The sequence below is a fragment of the Falco naumanni genome, chromosome 13 (assembly GCF_017639655.2).
Source record: "Falco naumanni isolate bFalNau1 chromosome 13, bFalNau1.pat, whole genome shotgun sequence".
Classification (NCBI taxonomy): Eukaryota; Metazoa; Chordata; class Aves; order Falconiformes; family Falconidae; genus Falco; species Falco naumanni.
In genome coordinates, this window is record NC_054066.1 from 800,884 (window position 1) to 813,531 (window position 12,648).

A 12,648-nucleotide genomic window follows, 5' to 3' on the forward strand; every position below is an offset into this window, starting at 1 on the left:
GGGGGGGGGGGCCGGACCGACCCACCTGCGGGGGGTGAGGGGGGGGGGGCCGGGCCGCGCCCACCGCGGCGGTTTGGGGGGGCCCCGCCCCGCGGCCGCCCAAGGACGTTTAAAGGACCGACGGGGCCGTTGCTCGCAGCGCCCGGCGCCGCGGCCCAGACCCTCGCAGCCCCCACCTGCTTCGGGGCCCCCCGCAGCCCCCCCGAGCCCGCTGGGCCGTGCGGGGCCCTCCCCCCCCCGAGCAGCCCCCACGGCCCCGCAACGATGGTGACGGTAGGAGCGGGGGGAGGGGCTGCAGGGTTTGGGGGTGTCACAGTGGGGGTGTGCAGCCGGTACCCCCAGTATCCTCTGTCTCTTCAAAGACCCATTCCCCCCCCACCCCCTCCCCGGCATCCAGCGTCCCCCCGCCGCCTTGTCGTGTCGTCTTGTGTTCCCCCCCCGCCAAGTGACCCCATCATCTCCCCATCCTCCTTCTGCAATGTCTCCGTGAGCGTGTGACATGCTCGGGTGGGGACAGGAGTGTCACCGAGAGCTGCGTTTACATGCATCTGGATCGCGTGTGGAGGGCACATGTATGTGTGCGCCGCGGGGGCGTGCGGGTCTGGGACACGTGTGTGCAAGGGTGGGGTGGGGACCCAACCCCTCCCAACCCCTCCCAACCCTCCCTGTGGCACCAGGGGCCTCCGAGAACTGGTGCCACACGCATGTGCGCAGCGTTGTGGGGCCTGCACACGTGTGGGCACCGTGTGTGGCAGTGCACACACCCATGCCTCTGCTTTCACATGTGGGTGCAGGAATACACGTGTGTGTGGGGGGGGATGTGTGCGCACACATGACACATGGCCACGCAGACATGTGCGGTCCTGTCCCTGTGCAGAGCGTGTGTGTGGCAGAGGGGTGTGTTGCTGCATTTTGCATGACCGTGGCTATGTGTGTCTGTGGCTGTGCGGGTCTGTGTCCGTGTGTGTTCGTATCCCTGCATGTCCATGTCCGCTCGTGTCTGTGTCCATGTCCATGTGTGTCCGTGGCCGCGCCACCCGCAAATCCCATTTTCTCAATCCGATTTGGTGATTTTCAGCTTTTCTGCTTTCACTTTTCTCACCGACTAATTTCGAGGCTGTCACTGCCCCATGGGCGGACAGAGACACCACCTCACCCCCCCCCCCCGACACCCCACCCCCCCCACCCCCCAGCCTTTAGAGGTACAGTACCACCCCCCCAGGAGCCAGGTGTCTGCCCCTCCACCCCATTTCAGCCCCTGGCCAGCTCCTGGCGCTCACGGTCCCTATTTGGGGGCGGGGTTGCGAGCAGGGAGCCCCCGGACCCCCATGGCCGTGGCCATGGCTGGCAGCCCCGGGTGTCCCATCTCCCGATGACAAAGGCCCATTGTCCCCCTGCTGTTGTGCTGGGGGGTAGGGTGGGTGGGAGGGAGGGGCATGGGGCTTTGCTGCACAATGGGGGATAATCCCCTGTGGGGAGGGGCTTGCCTGACGCCTGGGTCCCTTCCCATTTTGGGGTCCTGTGGGAGCCCAGATGCCTGGGTCCCCTCCCGTTTTGGGGTAGTGGGGTGCTGGGGGGGCTCAGATGCCTGGATTCCCTCCTGTTTTGGGGTCCTGGGGGAGCCCAGATGCCTGGGTCCCCTCCTATTTTGGGGTGCTGGTGAGATCGGATGCCTGGGACCCCTCCTGCCCTGCTGGGGGGGAGGGACTGGCTGTGGGGATCCAGTTGTCCAGGCCCTGAAGAGCCCACCACCCCCATGTCACTACACACGTAGTCCCTGTGCTGCCCTTCCGGTGTCCTTGTCCCTGCTGCCGTGTCCTGCTGTCCCCATGCCCCTGGCCCCCACACCATGGCTTTGTCCCTACTTGACCTCAGTGATGACCCCATGTCACCACTGCCTGGGGTCCCTCATGCCTGTCCCTGCACTGGCCCTGTGACTCCAGTGTCCCTGTCCCACTGCTGTCCCCATGATGGAGACGCCCTGGTGACACCCATCCATCCCTTCAGCAGATTCTGAGCACGGTGGAGGCCCAGGCTCCCAGCACCCCGGGGCCATCCGGCTGTGGCCCTGTCCCTGTGGCCGTACCAGTGGTGGCAGTGCCGGGGCCAGGGGTGGCGGCGGCAGTGCTTCCCAATGGGGCCCCCCCCGGGCCCCCCCATGGCTGATGATAGCAAAACCAACCTGATCGTCAACTACTTGCCCCAGAGCATGAGCCAGGAGGAGCTGCGAAGCCTCTTTGGTAGCCTTGGGGACATCGAGTCCTGCAAGCTCGTCCGCGACAAGGTCACTGGTACGGTACAGGGGTGATGTGACACGGGGAGACAGGATGCGGGACACAGGCAGATGGGATGGGGGATGTGGGGAGGCAGGACATGGTGGGTGGGACACAGGGACACAGGCAGTTGAGATATGGGGACGTGGGGAGATGGGACATGGGTAGATGGGACATGGGCAGATGGGAGATGGCATGGGACACGGGGACACAGGCCATTGAGGCACAGGGACATGGGACACAGGAGCTGGGACACGGGGAGATGGGATGGGGGAGAGGGGGCATGGGGACATGGGGACACAGGGAAATAGGATGTGGGGGGACACAGGGACACAGGCCAATGGGGCATGGGGACATGGGACATAAGGAGATGGGACATGGGGACTGGGACAGGCATGGACACGTGGATGGGATCGTGGGGACAGGGACAACTTGTGGACCATCTCTGGGGACATTAGGTCCTGCAAGCTTAACCGCAAAATCCCTGGTACAGGGGCATGGGGGGACACAGGGATGGGGGCCTACAGGGACAGAGGTGAAGATGGGATGGAAATGGGCCTTGGGGACAGGGGTGGGGTGGGGACAAGGACAGGGGATGGTGCAACTGGGCCTGGTGCTGGGGCCACCCTCAGTGCTGACCCCGCACCCCAGGGCAGAGCCTGGGCTACGGCTTCGTCAACTACGTTGAGGCGGGTGACGCTGACAAGGCCATCAGCACCCTCAACGGCCTCAAACTGCAGACCAAGACCATCAAGGTGCCAGTTGCTGGGGTCCCTTGCGGTGGGGTGGGCACTGAGGGGTCACTTGGGGAGGTGGGGTTGATGCTGGGGGTCCCTTGGAGCAGGATGCTGGGGTCCCTGGTGAGGGTTAAGCACCAGGGAGTCCCTTGCGGTGGGTGGACGCTACAGGGGGTCCTTGGTGGGGGAAGATGCCTGGATCCCTGGTGGGGGAGGACATCCATGGGTGGTTGGCAGCTCTGGCACCTGGACACCTAGGTCCCCAGGGCTGACCCCCCTGCAGGTGTCCTATGCTCGGCCCAGCTCAGCCTCCATCCGTGACGCCAACCTCTATGTGAGCGGCCTCCCCAAGGCCATGGGGCAGAAGGAGATGGAGCAGCTCTTCTCCCAGTATGGCCGCATCATCACCTCCCGTATACTTGTTGACCAGGTCACAGGTGTGCTTGGATGGCTGGGCCCCCCTGCCGGGGGAGGGGGCTTACCCAGGCGCCTTGGTCCTCAGTGGGGTCGAGGGGGTGGGGGAGATGTTTCCTGGTCACTTCAGTCCCATGGGTGGGCAGTGGGATGTCTGGGGGCAGGGGGATTCCTGGGACACCTGGGTTCTATGGGTGGGTCATGGGGGTAGGGGTGGGGGAGGGATACCCTGGATGCCTGGGTCCCATGGGTGGGTCTGTGGTGGGGTGTGTGTGATTCCCCCGACGCCTGGGTCCCATGGCAGGGTATTCCCTGCATGCCTGAGTCCTGTGGGAGGGTCTCAGGGTGGGAGGCACGAATTCCCCGGCTGCTTGGGTCCCATCGGTGTGCAGTGGCATCTCAGGGTCCTGTTCCCCGGCCTCCCTGCATGCAGGTGTCTCGCGGGGAGTGGGCTTCATCCGCTTCGACAAGCGCGTGGAGGCAGAGGAGGCTGTCCGGGGTCTGCACGGACAGAAACCGCTGGGTGCTGCTGAGCCCATCACTGTCAAGTTTGCCAACAGCCCGGGCCAGAAGTCAGGGGGGGCCCTGCTCAGCCTCTGCCCCAGTGCCCGCCGCTACGGCGCCCTGCACCACCCCCCCCAGCGCTTCCGGTGAGCCCAGCGCGCCTGGGGGGACAGGGCGTGGGACATCCCTGGGAATGGGGGCATGACCCTGGAGATGGGGCCACCATAGGGTATGGAGATATTCCCAGGACCATGAGGACACCCCCAGGAGATGGGGCCACCACAGGGTGTGGGCCAACCCCATGGCAAAGACACCTACATGGGTGCACCCCCACGCCTCCCTAATGACCTCTTGTCCCCTCCAGGCTCGACAATTTGCTGAACGTGGCCTACGGCGTGAAGAGGTAACGGCCCCTCCCCACCCCTCTGCCCCTCCCCCCTCAGTCCAGCTCTGCACCCCCAGCCCCACACACGGGCTGGGGACCCTGGCAGGAGGGGACCCACGTGTCCTGGTGGTGGTGGGGCAACCTGGCGTCCAGGTGCCCTGACCCCAGGCCAGCCCGCTGTCACTGCTGCCCAGGTTCTCCCCGTTGGCCATCGAGGCAGTGCCAGGGCTGGCTGGAGTGGGCCTGGGGGCCCCCGGCACTGGCTGGTGCATCTTTGTCTACAACCTGGCACCTGAGGCAGATGAGAGTGTCCTCTGGCAGCTCTTTGGCCCCTTTGGTGCTGTCACCAACGTCAAGGTCATCCGCGACTTCGCCACCAACAAGTGCAAGGGCTTCGGCTTTGTCACCATGACAAACTACGAGGAGGCGGCCATGGCCATCGCTAGTCTCAACGGCTACCGCCTGGGTGACCGTGTGCTCCAGGTCTCATTCAAGACCAGCAAACAGCACAAAGCCTGAGCCCCACCCCACTGGCCCCACCTTGGCCCCCGGGACCAGGTCCCCTGGCACCACCAGGCCACAGAGATCCCCAAGGACACCCTGGAGACCATGGAGAACACCCCCGGACATGTTTGGGACCCCCTCCATGGGCACCAAGGACAGCACGGGGACATCCTAAGGATAACCCTGGAGACTGTGGGGACCCCCACCAGGCACCAAGGACACCTGGGGGAACTCCCCACCCTGGAGACCTTGGAGGGCTCCCCCGGACACTTGCAGATCTTGGGGACGCCCCCTCCTCCATGGGGACACTCGAAGCACAGCCTGGATACCATGGACACCCCCACCTCTCCCCTAGGCACTGTGGACACCCTGAGGACTCCCCCCAGGTGCCCCAGAGCTCTTGGACACTGTGGGGGCACAGAGGTGTTCGGGCCACCCCTCCCAGCTCCCACCTGTGAAATCATGCCACCCTGGGAAGACTGGAGAACCCCCAGGACACTGAGAACACACTGGGGACCCTCCCCAAGGCACCCTGAAAACCCTGGGAATTGTGAAGGAGTCGGGATATGGAGGAGGATCACCTCTGAAGCCCCCAGGAATGCCATGGGTGCCCCCTCAAGGACCCTGGGAACCCCCCCTCAGCACCCAGAGGTTGTTGGGGGGCACCTCCTGGGCACTGCGGAGACCATGTAGGTCGGGGGTCCTTGTCCCTCCTCCAGCATCCAGAAGCCATGGTGACCTCCAGCGAGCCCAGGTACTTCGGGGCCCCCCCGCCCAGGGCCCCCTGCACTCCCCTGGGGCAAGTGCCAGACAGGCCCCCCCCCCCCCATTCTCCTTCTCTGCAGGGTGTGTGTGCACCCCAAAATGGGGAGAAGTGGGGGGACCCCCCCCCTTTTAGGGGTGTCCTGGCCCCGCAGGGGCGAGGTTGGCTTGGGTTGTAGACCCCACAGGGGTCTTCTGGGACCGAGCTGCCCTCCGGGGGCACCGGGAGGGGTGGGGTGGAAAATGGGGGGAGCCCCTCCCCCTGTTCACCGAAACCCCGCCCATGCGAAGACACGCCCCTCGGAGACCACACCCCCAGCTCAAAGGCCACGCCCCCTCTCCCGCAGCGCTAGCCCGCGGTGGCGCCCTTTGGCGGTGGCCGGACCACGTGGAGCGGCGCAGGTTCAAGCTGCTGCCGCTGGGAGGGTCGTGTCCTGCCCCTCCCCCCACCCCCCCCATTCGGTTTATTTTGTCCCCAGGCTAGTGCCAAGTGGGGGATGTGCTCTGCTCCCCCTCCGGTCCAGGAGTCCGGGGTGGGGGGTGTCTGCTCTCTCTCTCTCCTCTTTTTTTTCCATTGGTGTCTTTTTACTGAAGGGGGAAATTTTTGGGGGAGAAAGAACAAAAAAACCCCAACGAATAATAACAATAATGGTAGCGCTAAATGGTAGCGAGGAGAGAAACCGACACAGCGAGCGGTGACTCCTCCGGAGTGACAGACACAAACCCATCTATTTTTATAAGAGAAGAAAAAAAAATTAAAAAAAAAAAAAAAATCCCCTGAACTCCCCCCCAAAACCTGCCCCTGTGGGGGGCGGGGGCTGGGAAGTTGCAGGGGGTGGGAATCTGTTATGTGCCCTCCCACCCCCCCGTGTTGCTTGGAGGCAGGACCAGAGGTTGTGATCCCCAGGAATGGTCACAGCACTTTTTGGAGCTGGGTCAATGGCACTAAAATGCCACCAGGTTGAGACTTCCAGGGGGTCCCACTGCTTCTGAGCCTCTGGCACCCCCAAACTGGGGGGTGTGTGTGTGTGTATCCACACTGCCCTGGCCCCACCCTTCTTCAAACACCCCCAAAATAGGCATTTTTGCCCCAACTTCCTCAGCTTGCTGGGGCAGGCGCTTTTGCTTGGCCAGTTTGAGCATCCTGGCCAAAGAAAAGGTCAAAAAAGCCCCTGAAACTCCCAACAGGCTGTCACCTATAGCAGCCCCATCTTTATTATTATTATTATTATTGTTATTATTATTATTATTATTGTTATTGTTATTGTTGTTATTACTATTGCTATTATTATTAATTTTCTCTTCTCCGTCGGGATAATTTCTTGCTTTTCAGTGGTTTCAGTTCCTATTTATTTCCAATTCTTCTCTGGCTTTCCCCAGCCCTGGGACCCCTGGGGCCCTCTGCTCCTCCTGGGTTCCCTAGGACCCCCACCCCACCCATCCCAGGTCCTGCTTTTTGCGTTGCGTCGTGTTGTGCCCGTTTGCAGCTTCTTGTAGTTTTAACTTATTGTTAATGTAAATATGTATTACTCCCCCCTCCTCCCCACCTGTGTGTGTGTGTGTCCGTCCCTGGGGTAGGCAAGGGACCCAGGTGTCCAGGGCTGCCCCTACCCCACCAAGCTATGACCCACCTGCCCCACCCTGGGGCGGCTTCACCCTGGGGACCCCCATCCCAGGGACCCAGGCAGCCCCAGCCCCAGCAGGATGGGTGGGCTGAGGGGACCCCCAGTTCAGTAGCAATAAGAGCTGCACCCCAGGGGCCCTGCCTTGCCCCCTCCCCCCCTCCATTTGTCTGAGGCAGGGGGGGGGACCCACCATGGGGAGAAAGCTCCTGAGCGTGAACAGGCCCCCCCTGCGGTGGAGTGGGGCCCCTGGAGGGGATGGGCTTCTGGCCCCCACTCCCGGACTTGGCTGTTTGTACTTTTCATGGCAGAAATAAAAAAAAATCTTAAAAAAAAAAATTTCAGAAATTGACATGTGTGTGGGTTGGGGGGTATGTGGGGCCCTGTGTGATGCGACCACGCCCCAAAGCACAGGGCACCCCAGGGGTGACATCCTTCACTGTCCCCCTGCCAGTGGGGCCAGGGTGAGTCCTGCTGCAGCTAACTGGGGACAACGCAATACTGGGACCCTGCCAGAGCCACACGGCATGGTCACCGGGGCTGCGAGGCACACAGGGAGGCCGGCCCTCCATGCCTTTGTGGTCTTTGGCAGCAGGTGGGAGCTTTCGGTGGTTGCAGGTAAAGGATGGCTCCTTCCTGCTCCCCAGGCAGACAAGGGTGGGGAGGGGGATTTCCCACGCCTTGTCCCACTGCAAGGAGACCCCAACCCTCCCCCTGCCTGGCACCAGGAGGAGACAGTGTCCCCCCCGCCCCTTCCCAACAGTGCTGCCCTCGAATGTGCTTTATTATCCATTAGCGCAGGTGCTGGGAGCATCTGCATGGAGAAAGTGGCGTCTCTGGAGGTCCTGCCACAGGAGCAGGGAGGTCCTACTAGGGAGAGCTGCAATGGATCCTGCGGGTGACGGCTGCCTGTTGTCTTCCTCTCCCAGAGGCTGGGCAGGGGACTTGTCTGTCCCTCCCTGGGGTGGTTGTGGACTGCATTTGCCTCTGATTTGCATGGGCTGCCTCCAGCCTCTCTTCTACTGGCGTGGGCAGCTGGGGACTGGTGGACACTTAGAGGCTTTGGACAGGAGCTGCTGTGGGTGAAGGTTAAGAAGCTTGGAAAAGGTGAAGCAGCTGAAGAATGGAATCACGGGGACTTGAGCTGGAAGGTGCCTCCAGCTGCAGACAAGAGACAGGCAGCCTTTCTGGGTGAGGAAGGGTCCCTCTGAGTAGTTCTCAGCAGACCGTAGCACTGATGTGCACCACAGGGTCTGTATGTCTCCAAATCCATGGTATGGCCATGGGGAGAGTGCATGCGCGTGTAAAACTGTGTATCTGGGAAGCCTCATATTGAAAGAGCCATAAGACACAGCTACAGGAGGAATTTTATCAGTGTGCTTAACTGTAAATGTTGCTGTAAATGTTGCAACGAATGTATCCATGACATTGCTGAGCTGTACGATGCTGTATTGTGTAGTTTAGCTACTAAGTAGGTAAGAACCAATCAAAAACCAAGACATGAGCCAAGAGTGCTGAAACAGGGCCAGAAGAGAAGGTCACAAAAAGGCCAAGAAGAAAAGATGTAGAGGGATTGTAGAGGAATGAAGGCAGGTTAATTGACATTGACAATATCCAGCTGTGGGCTGGCTTCAGGGGCGGTGGGTTGGCTGATGTGGATAATGTGCAGCTGTGGCTGGTTCCTGCTGAGTAGTTAAATAGCTCTGAGGGGCACAGAAGAGAGCACTGGATGAAGAGAGACCTGGAAGAAGCAGAGGGAGGAGAGAGTGTGTGCACGTGCCCTGGATGTAGGAGTGACAAGGAGAAGCCCTGGGAGACACAGAGAGAGGAACGGGGCCTGGGTGAGGAGAGGCTGGCTGGAATAAGAGCCTGGAGAAGGAAGGATCCGGACACAGCAGAGGCAAGAAGCAGGGTGGACTGGCCTGAAGAGGATGAAGAAATACCACGGATAAGTAGATGAACTTCTGAAACCTTGTGGGGGATCGGTGGTTGTGCAGGGGCAAAGCGTGGGAACTACTTATTGAAGTTAGCCTGGTATGGGATGGTAAAAGCCTTGTTGCAGCCGGCTGGTTTTGATAGTGCTGTGACAGGAAGATGACAAGGAAGAGGATGAAGAAAGGACGAAGATGTCCTAAACGACCGCCAGAGGACCCCCGGCCTATCAGATGCGTGTAGGTATGAGAAGTAGTTCATAGAACTGTAATGAATATACTAATGTTTTTTTCAGGAACGTCATTAATATGTATAGATTGGCCATATAAGGATAAACAGTGAACAAAGTGTGTATGCACGTTGGGCAGAACTTACCCCCTGTGCATCGAGCACCAAAAATAAAGAATGCCTGCTTTCTAACTCAAAACCAAGTATTAGAGACTTTTGTCTCTAACTTCTTTGGTATCAACACCCCTGTGTTCTCTTAGGCAGAGGACAGTCAAGCGATCAGAGCTGCAGAAGAGGAAGGGAGGGAGAGAGAAAGAAGCATGTGAACGGGAAAATTCTGTGGGCGGTGCCGAAAACAGGAGCTGCGGTGAGTCCCCAGGCCCTTAGGGTCATGTCCAGCATCCTGAGCTCTCCCAGCCCCTCTCTGCATCCTCCAAGCCTCCAGATCCCCACCCGCCTCTCTGCTTGTCTCTGCTCCCTGTCCCTTTCTTTTCCTTTTTTTTTTTCTTAATTTTTCCCCCCTTCCTTATATCTTGTCTCCCGCTCCCTGTTCCTCTTTTCTTTTTCTACCTCCATTTCTGTCCTTCAGCGAGTTATAATTTTTCTCTTCTCCATCTGTTTGTCCTGATTTGTGTTGTGTCACCCTATGCCCTGCCGTGCCCCCTCCCTAGTCCCTCTGCTTGTTCCCTGTTCTCTTTATTCTCTACCTGTCTTTAAGTTGTGCTCCCCATCCCTGTATTTCTCTATCCCTCTGTCCTGCCCGTCTCTATCTTTCTCCCTCCATCCTGTTCCCTGTCAGTATTTTTAATGTCTCTTTAATTAGTCTCTTTGCATGCCACTTCATCGCTATTTTTACTGTATTTTTCCATCTCCCTGCTTGGTTGGGTTTTTTTTCATTGTCGCTCTGACCTGCTCCCTGTCCCTCCCTTTCTCTGTCAATCCCTCTGTCCTTTTTCCAATCCAGTTTCGAGTCCCTTTTCCCCCTCTATCTAGTCCTGTTCCCTTTGACTGTGGTTGTGTTTTTTTTTTTTTTTCTGAATCCCACTGCCCTGCTTCCCGTTCTCTTTTGAGCTCTCTCCTGTTGTGCTCCCCAGCAGTATCTTCTTTCTCCAGCTCTCTGCCTGTCTTCCCATCCTCTTTTTTTCATGCTGTCCCTTTGTCCTCCTCCCTGGCTTTTTCTCTTTCTGGCTTTTCCCCCACTTCTCCATGTATCAGCTTTTCTCTGTATTCTGGTGTCCTGCACCCTGTTCCTTTCTGTCTCTATCCTGCTTTCCTGGTCCCTCGATACCTCTTTCTCTATATATCCCTCTGTTCCTGGTCTTGTCCTTGTTTTTCTCTGTCTACCCCTCCTCCCTGCTCTGTCACTATTCCTTCTTTCTGTATATCCCACTGCCCTTCCCATTCAGCTCTTTCTTGCACTTTCCTCTGACTGTTCCCGTCTGTGTGTTTTCCTCACTCCACCTTGCTGTCCTGCTCCCTTTCTTTCTGCCTTTCAGTCCCACTGTCCTGGTCCTCATCCCTCTGTTTCCCTCTCTCTCTGTCCTTACCCACCTTGTTGTCCCACCACAGCTCCCTTTTTATGATCATTTCTCCTCCATCCCATTTTCTGTCCCCCACTTGTTTTCCCTAACCCTCTGTAGGGCTCTGCATCCCTATTTCATCTTCCTCCGCTACCCTTTTCCCCCTTATCTCTGTCTTTATCTGCATCACTTTCTCATACAATCTGTCTGTCCCATTCCCTTTCTGTGTCCTGTTCCCTGCCCCTTTTTCTTGCTCTCTCCCAGTGTCCTGCTCTCTGACCCTCTTTCTGTTTCTGTCCTTCTCCCATCACATCTGTCTTGCACCTTCTTCCTTTTATCTGTCACTGTCCTGCTTTCCATCCCATTGTTTTTCATTGTCTCTCCCTGTCCTGCTCCCTGCCCCTATTTTTTTACTCCATCATGCTGCTCATACCCCATTTTTTTTCTCCCTCTCTGTCCTACTTCCTGTCCTTATTTTTGTTTCTCTGTTCTTTCTCTTTTTTTTTTTTTTTTTCTCTCTCTCTATCCTTCTGTCCCTACTGCTTCTTACTCCAGCTCTTTCCTGTTCCCTGCCTCCCTTTTTGTCTGTTTTCCCTGTTCCTACTGCTTCTATCTCTGGCCAAATTCCTGTCCCTTTTTTCCTCCCTCTTGCTGTCTCACCTCTGTCCTTTCTCTTATTTTTTCTTTCTCTCTGCCCTGTTTCATGATCCATCAGTTCTTGCTATATCCCCCTATCCAGCTCGCTCTCCTTTCTTTCCCCTCTCTCTTCCTCAATATTTTTGGTTCTGTTGTCTCTCTGCGCTGCTGCTCACCAGTGGTGCGTTCTTCCAGTGCTGTCCCTCTCCCTGTCCCTTCCTCTGATGGTCACTCTGTCGTGCTGCCTCTCCCACTGACTTTCGCTATTCCCCATCATCCCTTTTCTTCTCTCTTGTTCCTTGGTCCCTCTCCTTTATTTTGGTTACCTCCACCTCTGCTCATTGCTCTGGAGCTGGCCATTCTCTGCCTGACTGAAAAGCACTGCCTCAGAAACGGCTGCCAAGGTGTCCCAGGGTGAACACATGGGCACCGAGGCCCAGAGCAGGCTTGCTCCTGGGACTTGTGCTTGTGAATGAATAAATATTCACTATTTTTGTTGTGCTCTTTGGGCTCCAGGTCTAGTGGTGGTGTTGTGTGAGCCAGGGGGGTTTCTGGAGGGTGCCAGGGCCTCTGGCCAGCTTCAGTAAAGTTTGGTCAAAGCTCAGATGCTTTCTGGAAGGTACCAGCACCTCTGTCACATATTTGCAAAGCTCTGTCAGAGCTGTGGGGCTTTCTGGAGGGTGCCAGGGCCTCTGACAGGCTTTGAGAAAGTCCAGCAGAATCCAGGTAGCCCAAGGGTTTTTTTTTTTTTTTTTCAGCAGTTCTATGGCTGCAAAGGGAAGATAAGAGCCATCAACAGAATTCCTTCCTGGCACCTTCTCCAGGGCAGCAGTGGCTGGATGTTCCTAAGGTGGGAGTTTGGCTCTGGTCGAGTGCGAAAGTGAAGAGACTGTAAGAAAGTGAGAAGACCCTTTTATGGGCTCAGAAAGCAGGTAGCACATATTTTGTGGCATCTTTCACATGGCTACCAGGGCACGGTCAGAGCTAGCAAGAGAATGCCTTTCTGGAACCTTCTTCAGGGGAGCTGTGGCTGGATGTTTCCAACATGACTTTGGCCTCCATATGAGTGTGAAAACGCAAGAACCATGAGAAAATGGAGCGACTATTTTCTTGGCTCAGAAAGATGACCGC

General features: G+C 57.9%; 1 protein-coding gene across 2 annotated transcripts; it reads left to right on the forward strand.

Annotated features, from left to right (window-relative positions):
• Positions 1 to 22: 22 nt before the first annotated feature.
• Positions 23 to 7,882, forward strand: ELAVL3 (ELAV like RNA binding protein 3). 2 transcript variants are annotated; one of them, XM_040613817.1, is made up of 8 exons: positions 23 to 273; positions 2,011 to 2,107; positions 2,139 to 2,291; positions 2,925 to 3,028; positions 3,294 to 3,447; positions 3,858 to 4,074; positions 4,293 to 4,331; positions 4,508 to 7,882. In XM_040613817.1, exons 1-8 carry the CDS (start codon positions 265 to 267, stop codon positions 4,830 to 4,832), a joined length of 1,098 nt encoding a protein of 365 aa, XP_040469751.1. In that variant the 5' UTR covers positions 23 to 264; the 3' UTR covers positions 4,833 to 7,882. The 2 variants fall into 2 exon arrangements, with proteins under 2 accessions (XP_040469751.1, XP_040469750.1); XM_040613816.1 differs by having other exon boundaries at positions 2,011 to 2,291; positions 4,487 to 7,882.
• Positions 7,883 to 12,648: the final 4,766 nt, after the last annotated feature.